Genomic DNA, 16,049 nt, shown 5'->3' on the forward strand with positions numbered 1-16,049 from the left:
TTAAAGTTGCGGTGCAAATGCACCAAGTACAGTAAAAATATGAAAACTTACTTGGAATTCCAATGCCTCCTTCAGTTCTTTAACCAAAGTAGTTGCCTTTGAGAGAAACCTACTGTAACAGTCTAAGCAGTTAATGGCAGCAAAAACAAATGTACTCAATGATTTTGGCACGATTTGTTCCTTTATACCCTTAAATATCATCTCATCAAGGTTTGTGTTTTGCTTGTAGTACTGTCTAACAGCTAAGGGGCCTAACGACTGAGAGTGACCTTCACATCCCTCGGCCCACGACACTCTCCCGCATAACAATTCTAATAAAATCACACCGAGTGAATATATATCCAAGCGTTCACTTGAGATATAGACATCTTTTTGGTACTTAGGATCAACGTATCCAATTGAGTAGCGACTATGATCATCTAGATGTTCGTGAGCGCAGTTATAGATATCAGTTGACATCTCAAAATTAGAAATTTTCGCATTCCAATCACCGTCAAGTAGAATGCTAGCACTGAAGAGGTAGGTCCCAGCAGAGCCCAGTTGGACCCGCAAGACTCACCTTGGAGAGGGACGTCTGCGCAGAGACCAACTAGATCCGCAGGACCCACCATGCTCAGAGAGATGAAGACCTTACGCGCAGTACGCCAGCTGTTCCCGCAGGAAAAGCCTCCCAATGGTGAAGTAGCCCACCTGTTCCCGCAGCTGCGGATACAAGCCATCAGGGAAGGCTACCCGCACTAATAGCAAGGCTACACGCACAAGGCACTAACTCTCAATAATTCAGTAATGTCACCACGTCACGGAATGAGCAAGGCGGGAATACTCCCGCCCAAATGAGCCAGTCCGTACGCTTCTGGAGGATCTTTTGTACTATACCTGCCAAGGTATGGACAAAATAGACAAGATCTGACCAAAGCAGCCCATGAACCAATCACAGGGTGACAGCTCACTGACAACAGTACGACGAGGAGCACGCTCTAGTACTTAATGTCACTATCAGCCGCTGCCTACTCACCAACCCTCATCGTGGCACGTACATAGCCTGCAGTTGGTGGAAAAGGAATAGTACACAGCCGGCCATGTCACTATCAGCCGCTGCCTACCCACCAACCACCAGCATGGCACGTGCGTAGCCCACGGTTGGTAGAAAAGGAATATTATACAGCTGGCTGTACCTGCTTGGAAACCTACCTTCGGCTATAAATACTCCAACACCTTGGAACGGTATCATTATCTTATCATATACTCTCATATATCATCTGATGCCATCACATATCTTATCTGCTCTAGTTATTTCTCTTAATATACACTTATATTCAGAGCAATCTAGTCTGATTCTCACGCCGGAGGGTGGTCACAAGGAGGTACCCCCCCTTCTCAGTGACGAGCTCACGGTGTCTGTTTTGCAGGTCATCAGAAGAATAACCATCTTTGCCGGACCTAACCCTCGTGGGAAACATCTACTTGACCCCAAGATTATCCGTAATCTGCCGGGGTCACTTAGTGTTTCTTCATTGGCGCCATCCGTGGGACCAACTGTTGCAAATGCGGGAACGTCCAAATTTGCAAGGGACATTGCGGAAGCAATTGCCCCGAAAAGTGCCAAACAAATGTCCAACATAGGCACATATGATGGTATATCTGACCCAGACGATCATTTGAACAGATTCATAGCGGGGGCAACCGTCAGCAATTGGACGGAACCCACGTGGTGTTACATGTTCCAAATGACGCTTGTTGGGGCAGCCAGAGCGTGGTTTGACCGTCTACCGGTCCACCACATCTACGATTGGGCAAACTTCCAGCAGAAGTTCAGCCAACACTTCAGTCAACAAAGAAAGTATACCGAAGAGCAATGGACGATCCTCAACTGCATCCGAGAGGAAGATGAGTCTTTACTAGACTTCATCACTCGCTTCAACTCAAAGAAGCTGATTCTGGGCACTATAAGCGAGGATCTTGTTCGCGCAGCTTTCATCCAAGGCGCCGAATACCCAGAGCTTATCCGCACATTGACGGGTAAAGAAGGCATGCCATCCACATGGGATGCCATCATGACAGCAGCTAAACGCTTCACGGAAACGGAAAAGCAACTGGGTAGAGATCTTCCCCAGAGTACAAACCTCCACTCAAAAAACAAGAAAAAACAACGTCCTTACCGCCCGACAAAACAAAAAGAGGAAGCTTGGTATTTGGCAGTCAATGGTAAACTTTGGCACCTCATCCGGCTCGCACCCTCGGTTAGGCGGAAAGGATAACATGCAGTCGTCGAACCGGAACTCCAGATGGACGCCACTCACCAAAAGTGTCACCAAGATATTTGCCACCGAGAGGCTCCCATGGCCAGAGGCTCCAATAATCCGACATCGTCCAAACGCTGATCAAAGCAAATCCTGTGACTTCCACAGGACAAAAGGCCACACCACGGAGGAATGCGTAGCCTTGAAGGACGTCGTCGAAGCATTCGTCAGAAATGGGAAACTCACTCACCTCGTGGCGTAATGGACGCTAAGCAGGCTAATGCGTGTAGAACCCCAGTTGGGGAAAACACGGATGAAACTGCAGCTTCAATGTTGGAGACTACATACTGCGTAAACAACGAGATTCCGAACCAGGTGCATATCGGCTCGAAAGGCTCGATGACACCCCCATCCCAAGAACATGGAAGGGAGCTCAATTACACAGGCTGCATGTAGATCAATTCCAAACCTGTAAAGAAAAGGCCTAGAGCCACTTCTAATGGAAATGATTCTCCAAATCACATTGACGCTGATGGTCTTACATTTATACTTATGAACTTTCCAGACTGATATGCCGGTATTCACCGCATAAATAAGTGGGGAAGTAAGTCGTTGCGTGTGGAAGGCGGCAAAACCCGCATAAGCACAAAAAACGGCAAAAATTTCTAAGATGAGGAAAACCTTCACGCATGTCAGTTATAGGTGAAGTTTGGTCATCCCACTAAATGAAAGTGACGGTCCTACCCGCACAATCATGATAGAGGAAACTGAACATTAACCTATTGACAACCGCGCGTCGAAAGGTTAACTTATTCAAAACACTGATATGCTGGTATTCACCGTATAAATAAGTGGGGAAGTAAGTCATTGCGTGTGGAAGGCGGCAAAACCCGCATAAACATAAAAAACGGCAAAAATTTCTAAGATGAGGAAAACCTTCACGCAGGTCAGTTATAGGTGAAGTTTGGTCATCCCACTAAATGAAAGTGACGGTCCTACCCGCACAATCATGACAGAGGAAACTGAACATTAACCTATTGACAACCGCGCGTCGAAAGGTTAACTTATTCAAAACACTGATATGCCGGTATTCACCGCATAAATAAGTGGGGAAGTAAGTCGTTACGTGTGGAAGGCGGCAAAACCCGCATAAACACAAAAAACGGCAGAAATTTCTAAGGAAAACCTTCACGCAGGTCAGTTATAGGTGAAGATTGGTCATCCCACTAAATGAAAGTGACGGTCCTACCCGCACAATCATGATAGAGGAAACTGAACACTAACCTATTGACAACCACGCGTCGAAAGGTTAACTTATTTAAAACACTTGGAAAATTGCTAAGTTAAACTAAAGTATGCACGAGCGAATCATATATTGTTTTGAGGCAAAACAAGTGCCAAATTAAACTATAATATGCATGAGCAAGTCATATAACGTTTATAAAGCAAGTCATTAAGTGAAAGTGACGGTCCTACCCGCACAAACATTTCAAACATTACAAGAATGGCCAGGTATCTACCCGCCTACAGAAATGTAAATATATCCTAACGGTGGGAAGGGATCTCAAGGTTCAAACTTCAGGACCACTCCCTCCAAACCCACTCGAACCCGCACCATCAGTTGGCTGTGGCGGTTCAAGGAAAGCCTTGAGAATAGTTAGCCCATCATCAGCAGCAGCAATTTCGTTCACCTTCTCCACCACCGGATGCGGGAAGGCAGTATACTGGTTCACTGCTTGGTCGTAAGCAGCTTCAGTGTCCACGTCATAAAGAGGGAAGTTGGAAGGCGGGATGCCCTTCTCAACAAACCCCAGACCAAGCAGGAAACCAGCCTTTTCCCCATCCTCATGGGAAGCGTTGAGGGCTGCGCTCATGGCATCGTCATAAGATGTGTTCGTGAAGATCCGATGCACAACCTACAAATATATATATATATATATATATATATATATATGTATCAAAAACTTTTCTAAGTATAAAGAAAAGCGTAAAGATATTATGAAGCTACGCATACCTGCGACAACGCTTCTCGTAGAAGCCATTCCTTGGTGATCAGAGCTTCCTGGAGGGCAGCTTGAGCTTGGTCACGGGCGCCTTCGGCTTCATTTTTGTTAAGGTTGGCAAGCAACACTTCCTTAGCAGCAGCCTCTTCAACGCCCTTCAGCTTACTCTCAGTGTGGTCAAGCATACCCCTCTGGTCCAAGATCTCTTGGAGCTTTTTGGCATCTTCTAAAGCCAAAGCATCATGAGCCTGCTGAAGCCTCTCTAGTTTGGCTTTAAGCTCCTCATTCTCAGCGCGCAAAGGCTCAGCAATGGCTTCAGCTCTGGTGGCCCTCTCGGTCGCGTTCCGCGCAGTTTCCTTAGCCAACCTAAGCTGTTCGTTAACAGCTTGGGTAGCCTTGGAACGGGCCTCGAGCCGGGCCTGAACTTCAACCTCGAGGGCCTTGAAGGCCTTTTCCTTCTCCGCAGCAATGGCGGCAAGTCTCCTGTTCTCCTCCCGGATAGCCCGCGCCTGAGCCACTTCCTGGCTACGCGCCGCCTTTAACCTGTCGTTTTCACGACAAAGCAACTCGACGCGCGGCTGCATCCGGGCAAGGAGAATCCGAAGCTCATTCGTCAGCCTACCCTCCTGGTAGCTAGACATGGCTTCCCCCAACGCACCACTTGGGGCTGCGTGACGCGCCCACTCAACGCAGTCCACAGCCGTTCGACGGGTTGTTCCCCGGTGGATGTTCCACCGTGGAACATACACCTCATTTGAATTCGAAACTGCAAAAACAAAAAGCGGTTAGGAAAAAATGATAAAAAAAAATAAAAAATAATAGGCCAAAATAACCCTACGCACCTGTAGGGTCGACAACAGGCCGGTAGCCGCCAAACCCATCACCCGAACCTAAGGGATATCCATCCAAGAGGTCAGGCAGATGGGAAGGAGGCAGAGATTGGCTAGAAGCCCCAACCCTGAACATACCTGATGAACCGGCCGGGGACGAGGTAGTCGCCGGTGCCGGAGGCACGGTTGAAGCCGCCGCGGTAGAGACCATCGGAGGTGAACTCACAACCGTGGCCGCCGCTGCGGAGGAGTCCGCAGAAAAAATCACCGCCGGCTCAGTGAAGGATGCAGTGAAGATGGCACTGACAGCCGGCGGAGATGACGTCACAGTTGGAACAGTTGCCTCAACGGGATGAGCAACTGAACCAACACTGCAAACAGGCGCAGCCGCCTTGGTCATCGCCTCGGGTAGGTTGACCAAACCTACCGTCATGGGTCCAGAGATGCTCCTTCCCGCTCCACCCTGGAATGCGGTTGCATCCACGCCTGCACGAAGACAAAATATTAAAAACAATGGCGGAAAGAATTGCGGGTAAGATTAATTTATACTTACGAGTTTTCTTGAGCTTGAAGGTTCTGACAGGCTGGGACGAACCCGATGGAGCCGGCCTCTTCATGCCGGTCACCGTCGTCGTACTGGGCTGCCCGGAGGTGACAGCTGTCTCAACCTCCGAAACAGTGATCTCACCATCACCAGGGTTCCCCGCCACTTCCTCACTTTCGGTCTGAGTCGGACCGATTTCCCTGATCGGCGGTGGAGGCGACCTTCGCCTTGCCCTTCATGCCGACAGCTTTCTTCTTCCTCACGAAGAAAGGACCATCTGCGGATCCCTTATCAGAAGATGATAAAATTAGGGAAACTCCAGCAGAGGTTTGAGCATGAAGAGGACGAGGGTTAAAGAATCCCTTACCTGGCCGCGTGGCGCTCAAAATCTCGTGGCCCGGCGGGTAGACCTCCACGAACCTATCCGCCGTTTGCTCCAGGATGGGCAACTCGTTCTCATCAAGAGCACGAGTACCCAGCCGAGCGGGACCACCGCTCTCACGCGGTTGCAGAAGCGACTGCAAGTTGTTTCCCTCTGAAAATAAACAGAAAAACAGTTAGAAGAAAAAACCTAAATCAGCAAAAAGAGATGGAGCATACCATAGGGAATAGAATTCGAACCGTATTCGAGGACGATAGGAATCTGTGGCGCCTCTGCCCCAGCATCCTTCCATACCCGGCTCATCCCAAGCATCACCATCCCAGACTCCGCAAAGCGGTAAACCGGAGTCTGGATCCGGGAGATCTTGGTAAACCATTCCGCCTCCTGGTAGTTGGAGGCGTGAAGGTTGGGGAGTGCCCTCCCGTTCTTGAATGTCATCGCAATAGGGACGACACGGGCAGAGATATAAAAGAACTCCTGCTTCCAAGACCGAAGACTGCGCTCGGTAGCACAGATCTTCAAACCCTTGATCCGAGTGATCAAGGTGTACCAGCCCTGGATGCACCTCCAGGAATAGAAGGTCATCAGGCGGTCGACGCGGGGCTCAACGCCCAGAATGTGGCACACCCATTCAAAGTGGCGAACCTTTGCGATCGCCATCGGATGCACCTCCGTTAAGTGTACACCGTGTTTCTCCAAAACACGGTACACAAACTTCGTCAATGGGAACCTGAGATTCCCATAGATGAAGAATGCAGCATACACCCCTATCTTGCCCTTGGGGGCATCATACACCGTCTGGTGAGGCTCAGGAAACTCAGGCTCGAAAGGCTCGAGCATGAACTTCTTAACGATGTACTGATAAAGGTCGACGGAAAGAGCACACTGGCACTCGCCAGCAGTACTCTTATCGTCCTTGTCAGACGCGGACATCGGGTTCTCAGGGTATACGTCGGACTCTTCGGCAGTAACCTCAGGATCATGAGTAGAAGACATGTTGAGGTTGGAAAGAAGAACGATTTCAGGAGAATGCTCGACAAAAGTTAGAGTATTCGCTGGAAATCGCTTAGAAGAAGAGGTGAAGGTGTGGATTAAGATGCACCCTCTCCCCCTTTATATACTCATCGCAATGAATGCGATGAATTTAATGCGGGGGAGAGGGAAAAGCGCAGGTGCAATGAAACTATGACACGTGGAAAGAGCAAGCTGGCAACAGCTGTCGACAGGACGCGTGCCGTAAACTTCGCGCCCACGCGCCCGAAAACTCGCGCCCACGCGCCTGAAAAAACGTCTGGAATGACCATATACTGTCACGTCGCCATAACTTCCGGCACGTCCTGAAACTGTCAGAAGAAACCGTCGGACGACGCTAACGTCCCTTCAACAGTTTGGACTGTTCTTATCCTTTCACCAACTCTTCGAATTTCAAAAAGATTCAAAAAGATTCAAAAATAAGAGGGAATATACCCCCTTACCTTGGAAAGTGAGAAACCATAAGGCGAGTGCGGGTACAGTGTCAAGGCGAAACCCTTCACATACCTAGCACCTGCAGGGAATCGAAGCTAACAAGATACCTTGGTAACCAAGAAACCGTAAGACGAGTGCGGGTACAGTGTCAAGGCGAAACCCTTCACATACCTAGCACCTGCAGGGAATTGAAGCCAAGAATACCCTGGTAACCAAGAAACCGTAAGACGAGTGCGGGTACAGTGTCAAGGCGAAACCCTTCACATACCTAGCACCTGCAGGGAATTGAAGCCAAGAATACCTTGGTAACCAAGAAACCGTAAGACAAGTGCGGGTACAGTGTCAAGTCGAAATCCTTCACATACTTAGCACCTGCAGGGAATTGAAGCCAAGAATACCTTGGAAGTCAAGTAACTATAAGACGAGTGCGGGTACAGTGTCAAGGCGAAACCCTTCACATACTTAGCACTTGCAGGGAATTAAAACCAAGAAGGATCTTCTGGGCCATGCTTGTGGAAAGGGAAATAACATCCCCGCATAGCGGGAATGTTGAGAACTAGATTGTTTGAAGCTCCAAGATGGAATTGGTTGTTTAACTTAATTGATCACTATGTCTAAAACTACCAAAACCTCGTGGAGAATCTACACAAGTGAAACTCAACGCTCCTGACTTGCGAGGAGGTTACACACCTACCCGCATCATACCCAAAGATCAAGCAGAAAAGTCGGGAATTTCTGCACGTGACATTAGGGAAACCGCGGGAATAATCCCCACGGACAACCTTAAAACTAAAAACCCTTTTCAAAACCCCTTGCTTAAGTCCAAAAGTTCACCTCACTTATTAACAATTCATGAGAAGAACAATGGACTGGGGGGACTTGAAGAGGTATGTCCCAGCAGAGCCCAGTTGGACCCGCAAGACTCACCTTGGAGAGGAACGTCTGCGCAGAGACCAACTGGATCCGCAGGACCCACCATGCTCAGAGAGATGAAGACCTTACGCGCAGTACGCCAGCTGTTCCCGCAGGAAAAGCCTCCCAATGGTGAAGTAGCCCGCCTGTTCCCGCAGCTGCGGATACAAGCCATCAGGGAAGGCTACCCGCACTAATAGCAAGGCTACACGCACAAGGCACTAACTCTCAATAATTCAGTAATGTCACCACGTCACGGAATGAGCAAGGCGGGAATACTCCCGCCCAAATGAGCCAGTCCGTACGCTTCTGGAGGATCTTTTGTACTATACCTGCCAAGGTATGGACAAAATAGACAAGATCTGACCAAAGCAGCCCATGAACCAATCACAGGGTGACAGCTCACTGACAACAGTACGACGAGGAGCACGCTCTAGTACTTAATGTCACTATCAGCCGCTGCCTACTCACCAACCCTCATCGTGGCACGTACATAGCCTGCAGTTGGTGGAAAAGGAATAGTACACAGCCGGCCATGTCACTATCAGCCGCTGCCTACCCACCAACCACCAGCATGGCACGTGCGTAGCCCACAGTTGGTAGAAAAGGAATATTATACAGCTGGCTGTACCTGCTTAGAAACCTACATTCGGCTATAAATACTCCAACACCTTGGAACGGTATCATTATCTTATCATATACTCTCATATATCATCTGATACCATCACATATCTTATCTGCTCTAGTTATTTCTCTTAATATACACTTATATTCAGAGCAATCTAGTCTGATTCTCACGCCGGAGGGTGGTCACAAGGAGGTACCCCCCCTTCTCAGTGACGAGCTCACGGTGTCTGTTTTGCAGGTCATCAGAAGAATAACCATCTTTGCCGGACCAAACCCTCGTGGGAAACATCTACTTGACCCCAAGATTATCCGTAATCTGCCGGGGTCACTTAGTGTTTCTTCAAGCACTTTTAATGTCTCCATGTGATATCGAATTCTTGTGCTCTGCATGACCTTTATGGAGAAATTCCAATCCTTTTGCAACATCAAGGCATATCTTCAAACGTTTCAACACAATGAGCTAGCGACATATCCGGAAAAAAAAATACATGGGAAAACAAATAAATTTGTCACCCATAATTCCTTGTAATCAGCAACGGATCACAAACAGACACCCTAGATCATGAAATGGAGATCATACCGACGTTTGCCAACAATGTTAAACCGGTACATTGGTTGCCAAGGTGGGATCAGTTTACATTCATAGGATCCCGAAAGCAATTTTTTTATTTAAGGTTATTTATGTACCAACAGAAAACGTCGTCGATAATCCATAAATGAATATTTAGTCATGCGATCTGAAATCGGTTGGTGACATAAAAAGTCCTAACACCACTGTCTCATTTCATAACACCATGTTAATTAGTATTTTTAATATAATTAATTGGAACTATTTTTAATATAATTAGTACTTTCGCCCTGCCCCTAAACATTAACTATAAAATTTATTGGGTAATAGTTTTATTTTGAGTTGACTAACAAAGTGACCCATTTCCAACCCAATGAATCAAATTAAAAGTAAATATTCATCCCCAGCGAGTTCGGCGGTGTCAAGAATTGAACCGAAAATCGGTGTTAATTATCTGTCCTCTCTTCTTAATGGGACAGTTTCTTACTAACATAAAGTTTTGAGGTGATCTAAAAAGAGACTGGATTTAAACCGAGAATCTGATAAAAATGGATGATTTTGCAATACATACTAATAAAAGTTATTGTATTCGGAAATATTAAATGGTACTCAAGCGGGAAAATTAAAACGACAAGTATAATTAAATGGTAGGGAGAAAAAAGAGACCGAATGGTATGGACTCTAGTCTGCTAAAGTGTTTACCAATTTCTTTGAATAGATAAAAAAAATAGGACCAATGATGACTAAAAAACAAAGCTATCCTCGAAACTGTTTTTTTTTTTAATTCTTAGTTTAATTGCAATTGTATATTCTATACATGATTTAAGATTAGATCTGACACTCTTAATATTTTGAAATTTGTCACATTAACTTTTAATAGATTAAATTTTTAAAATAGGAAGAATATGGAGAATAAAATGGATTATAGGAGAGAGAAAAGATGTATTACAAAAATAGGAGATCATTATTTACTTTTTTATATTATTTACTTAATAACCAACACCTTATTTAACGAATAAAAAAATTGTTTTTAACGTTTTTTAAAAATATGTTTTGCCTCTTTATTATATTTTAGTTTTGTAAATGTTATTATTTAAAAAAATACAAAATTTAATATTAATTATTTTTAATAAAAAACACCAGTCCCTTTTTCTTTATATTATTTACTTTTTTCTTTTTATTATTTACTTAATATACTTTTTTAAACAACATAATTTAACAAATAAAAAGTTAACAAATAACTTTTTTAAAAATATGTTTCGTCTCTTTATTATTTTAGTTTTCTAAATGTCACTATTTTAAAAAATACAAAATTTAATATTAATTTTTCTTTTTTAATAAAATTGATGGCTGGTAAAAAACGAAACCCGATCCAATTCGTCAAATTGTCACACACCATTCGAAATCCAAGTGAAAATTATCAAATGGCACTAGCAGTGGTTTAACAGTTTAAGAATTTAGGTTAATGTCAATATAAAATTGTAGTATTATATATTAGTGTTTAATGTTAAGCTGACATATTCCATTACAAATGACGGATATCCATCAAAATATTAAAATTACACATGTTAGTGTTTTTAATAAAAAAAATCTTTTAATTTTAAATTTTGTATTTTTTTTAAATAATGATGTATTTTTTAAATAGTTTAAAAAGTATGTCGTAATTTCTATTTAAACAAATAAAATATCTAACAAAATTAAATGATACTTACACTTGAATACAAATAATAAACTTTTGGAACAACTTCTCTAAAATAGTAATTTATGTCATCTAATATTAGGGAACAAGTTCTCTAAATTACATGATAAATTACACTTGAATACACATATAATACACTTGAACTCTAGCAAAAACACTACCCCACCGGTAGTGGTTTTCTGGGATTTAACCTGTTTTGGATAAAAATCGCTCAAGGATAATGTATCCAAATCTGTTATGTGAGGATTAGTGCTATGATGATAATAATGAATATGTAAGCGAAACAATAATGAACACAAGAATTTGTTACGAGGAAAAGCCCTTGATTATGATAATCTTACTTCGGTCAAAAACTAGCAAGGTTATCTTTGGTCGAACTGCTTCGGTCAAGGATTAACAATGTAATATTTGGTCGGATGGTACGTGATTATAATAATCTCCGGCAAAAAAACCCCGGGTGATGACAAATCGTCTATCACCACTTTATTAATCAAAAATCGGGTTACAATGGTGGAGACTATGATCAGTAATACAATGATTTCTAAGAGTGTGTGTGTATTGCTGTTGTATTCGCAGTGGATTGTGTGTGTTTTCCTAGCTGATCATAGTCTCTATTTATACATAAAAGATAATAACTCAATGGAGTTATGAATAATAAAGACTATTAACTAATAATCCCTAAAAATCCGCCATTGCCTTCAATATAACTCTTTCCTTCATTATCCACGCATTTTATTAATTTGATGGCGAGATTATAGCAAACTATTAGTATATAACAAACTATTAGTTGACTTAAGGATGGCAATGAAACCCGAATCCGATGGGGAAACCCGAAACCCGACGTAGTTGGGATGGGTAATACCCGACCCATTAGGGTTTGGGACGGGGTTGGGATTAATTATGAAAATTTTCATGGGTTTGGGACATGTTTGGGATTTGTAATATACTCGATTACCCGACCCGATTACCTGATAACATTAATTCATTTACCCGATATACCCGACATAATTTTTTTTATGTTTATATATATATATAATATACTCTAAATATTTATAATATATTATCTGTTGAAACATGTTTATAACAATTATTTGAGACATTTTATTTTTATAGTAATAATTATTTGTGATCGATTAGTTATATTTTGTCAAAACCAGATAGAAACCCGATGGGTTTTAGACTGAGTATACCCAACGGGTCTTTTGACAAACCCCGATTGGAAACCCGAAACCGATGGGAAAACCTGAAAACCTGACGGGTAATTATCCGATTAAAACCCGACGGGTTTGGGATGGACTTTCATAACCAGGTATGGGTTTGGGAATACCTAAACACGACTCATTGTCATCCATAAGTTGACTTGATATGAGGCTAGTTAAAACATGTCTGTCCGTTTTGGTAAAGGGTCAAACCGGTCATTGTCAAACTGGGTTGGGTCAAAACAAGTTATGACCAAAATAGCGTTGAGTCAAAAATGAGTTATTTCTGAAAATATACAAATTGGTTTTCTTAACAAAAGTTCTTTACAAAATGGATTCAACTGAAATTTGGTCGCTTTTGAAAAGAATATATTTCAAAATGAATTCACCTAGTGGTGGGGGGTTGTGTTCAAGGTGGTGGTGGTGAGGCTGCAGTGAAAGTTGCAGTGACAGTTGTTGGGAGGCGATGATGGTGGTCTCATTGACTATTAGATGGCGGTGGCATACAATGTGGTGAGTGATGCTCGCTCATTGAGTCATTGGGCCATTTCAAGTTAATAATTTATAACAATGGCTCGAATTGACTTGTCATATATTATGAGCTTGGTCAACTTGGTTTGTTGTATAATTTAAATGGACTTAAATTGACCAGTAAATATAATTTTTACACAAATGAACTTATTTATGGATAAATAATGTATAATTTATTGATTAGGAAAATATTGACTTTAATTATGCAACTAGAAACTTGCATTAGGAAAATCATCCTTTGCTCGCTAAATTTCTCATCGTTGATTTGTTAATTAAGCTTATGAGTTGTGTAGGGGATGATCAAATAAAAAGTTCATTTTTGCTAAGCTAGCTAAAAAGACATCTTGGTTTTTTTTCATTTTTCTAATTAATGATTGAGATCAAAATGTAGGTAAAAAGAGAGAGGCGGAAATATTCTAGAGATAACTACTTTTATTGATTTTTTTTTCAAATTCCTTCAATGTTTTTTAACATTATTTTGATTTGACTATATATATGTATATGTGCGTGTTTGTTTTATGCTACAGGAGTGCTCCTTCCACTCTTATGCTACATCCACATAATTAATTATAAGTTATTGTTATAGTTTTTTATTTAATTCAAAAAAGTTAACATATTACGTGATTATCAGCATCTATTGTCAGCTAAAGTATTTGCCAATTACATTAAATGAATCTAATTGTAACTAGATTAAGAGTAAAATAGTATGAATGCATAATATTTGCCTAAAATTGTGATGCTAAAGTATATATGAAAATGACTAGACTGCCATTGTTGTCACGAGAAATCCAGCGACACAACAGTTAGTTTTTATGGAGAGAGAGAGAGGGGGGGGGGGGGGGTGGGGGTTTGTAAGTGTTTCTACGACTAAGCCAGCCACGAGGATGGTGTAATAACTTACTTTTATAAGTTTTTTTTCTGTATGTGTATAATAACAAACAAATGTACGTGATGTAAATTAATAAACACACAAGGGTACCTTAAAGATGGAGATTATGTATGATCAATCTTAGCTTCTAAACTTTTGCACCCTTCTACTCCTGATCCGTTTCTCTTTCTTTTCTGATTGCAATAAGTAGTAAAGGTTTGGGGGTATTTGTAGGAGGTCTTGAGATATATATTAATTTATTTACTCACATGTGCGTTGGTAGAAAGGAAACTTCCGCATGCACTTAATCACGTCACATGCTTATCATTTAATTACTTATTATCATAACTATTTATCTATTTTTCGTTTGAATTGCGACTTTCTATTATTTGTGAGACTTAAATACAAGAACTTTTAATCTTAGTATTTTGAAGGCCTTCTGTTTGTCAATAGATCACCAATCCTATTGGATTAATTAGCTGCTTGTCTAGAGCTTGAAGATGAACTTTAAATATTCTTACGATAATACTTTAAAATAAAATATGTGCGAGAGCTTGAAGATAAAACTGTGTTTAATATTTATAGTTTTAGTAAAACTTCACCTAGGAGCATTTAAATAACTCTAATTTACAAGAAAACTCACCCTAGCCTTTGATCTTATATATATGGCTGATATTATAAATCACATCTTAGTAAATAAATTAAGGAGACTTTGTGGGTTTTGATTAGGGGTGTTTTTTGGGGATTTTTTTTTAAATGAGTTTCGGGTTATACTGTTTCATGTTATACCGTATATGGGTTTGCAATTAAAATTAAAAAAGTATAGTGTTTTCTAAAAGTGGCAAATGTATTATTACGTAAATGTAATTTGTTTTCGTGTACATATATGATCTTCGCGTTTGTGTAGTTAGGGTCCATCACGTCTGTCATGTTCATTAATGATTTTTGAATAATAATATCACCCCGTTTTCAAAATTTTGTAAATTGAAAGAATACCGAAAAAAGATAAAACAAAATTCACATCTTCAATAGGTCAGCTTGTTGTATAAATATGAACTATATATAAAACTAATAAAAAGAAGTGAAACTTATTTAAAAAAAACAAGCATAGATCTTGATAAATCGAATCGCTAAAACATTTTTAAGATATTTTAAGCTGACCCGTAAATTAATTAACTATATTTGATAGAAATCGTTCTTTATGAATGAGAGTTCTTCAACCTTATGCGTTGAATATGTGCATGTTTTTGTTTTATGCATGTAAATTCAACGGTGTTAGATGTGTGTGTATGTGTTTGGTTAAATAATAATATATAATAAACAAAAAATATTAAAAATTCAATTGGTACACATAAATATAATTAAACCGAAAAAAAAATATGTAAGGTATGAGCTCGATCTACATGTTTGATGTTTCTAGAGGGGGTGTTTGTTAGAGAAATTATTAATATAGAACATTATACAGTGGCGAAGCTTGGACTGAGGCACCGGGGGGCCGAGCTCAAAATGTATACAAAATTTCACAAACGAGGGGGGGGACTCAAATTTTCGACCAAAAAAGTCTAAACTTACACTACGTATAAAATTTTTCGGCCGAAAACGAATAAATTTACACTATTGCGCAAAAAAGAAGGGGGGCAATGAAGATTTGCCTCTGCCATTATAAGATGATCTAGTGGTAAACTGATAATCAAACCGTATAAATTACCTTTCATGTTGCTTTTGTTACCTTTCGAATTGTACAAATTATAACTAAAAAGTTATATTATTGTACGTTCAGAGGAAAAAAGTACAAACATAATATATACATATGTAGCATAAAATACCAAACAAGATTCGGATTAATCAGCTTTGGGTTATTTAGGCCGAGTTAATCGGTATCCGCTGTCGGGTTTCTAAGTACAGGTTGCAATGCATAATGTATAATTTCGTTTACCATTATATTCATTAAATAATATGCACAGTGTCAAATAAAAACACTACCAATATGATCTTTGATTCAAACCTATGCACGAACCACATATATAAACTAAAAAAATCGAATAAAATAAGCACAAAACTAAACCATATCAACCAATCACATAAACTTTGTTAAAAAAAAGTCAAATCTTATCAACCAAACCATATCAATAACGAAACAAAAATATGGCGAAAAACTAGACTTCTTTGTAGATTACGT

The 16,049-nt window shown here is 41.1% G+C and overlaps 1 protein-coding gene across 1 annotated transcript; it reads right to left on the reverse strand.

Moving 5' to 3' along the window:
• Nucleotides 1–459, reverse strand: LOC143631830 (nodulation receptor kinase-like). Its single transcript, XM_077100456.1, has one exon. The coding sequence runs from the start codon at nucleotides 457–459 to the stop codon at nucleotides 1–3; it is 459 nt and encodes a 152-aa protein (XP_076956571.1).
• Nucleotides 460–16,049: the final 15,590 nt, after the last annotated feature.

Source organism: Bidens hawaiensis, unplaced genomic scaffold (assembly GCF_021521415.1).
Source record: "Bidens hawaiensis isolate Kalapana, Puna unplaced genomic scaffold, B.hawaiensis_p1.1 tig00006258_1, whole genome shotgun sequence".
Lineage (NCBI taxonomy): Eukaryota > Viridiplantae > Streptophyta > Magnoliopsida > Asterales > Asteraceae > Bidens > Bidens hawaiensis.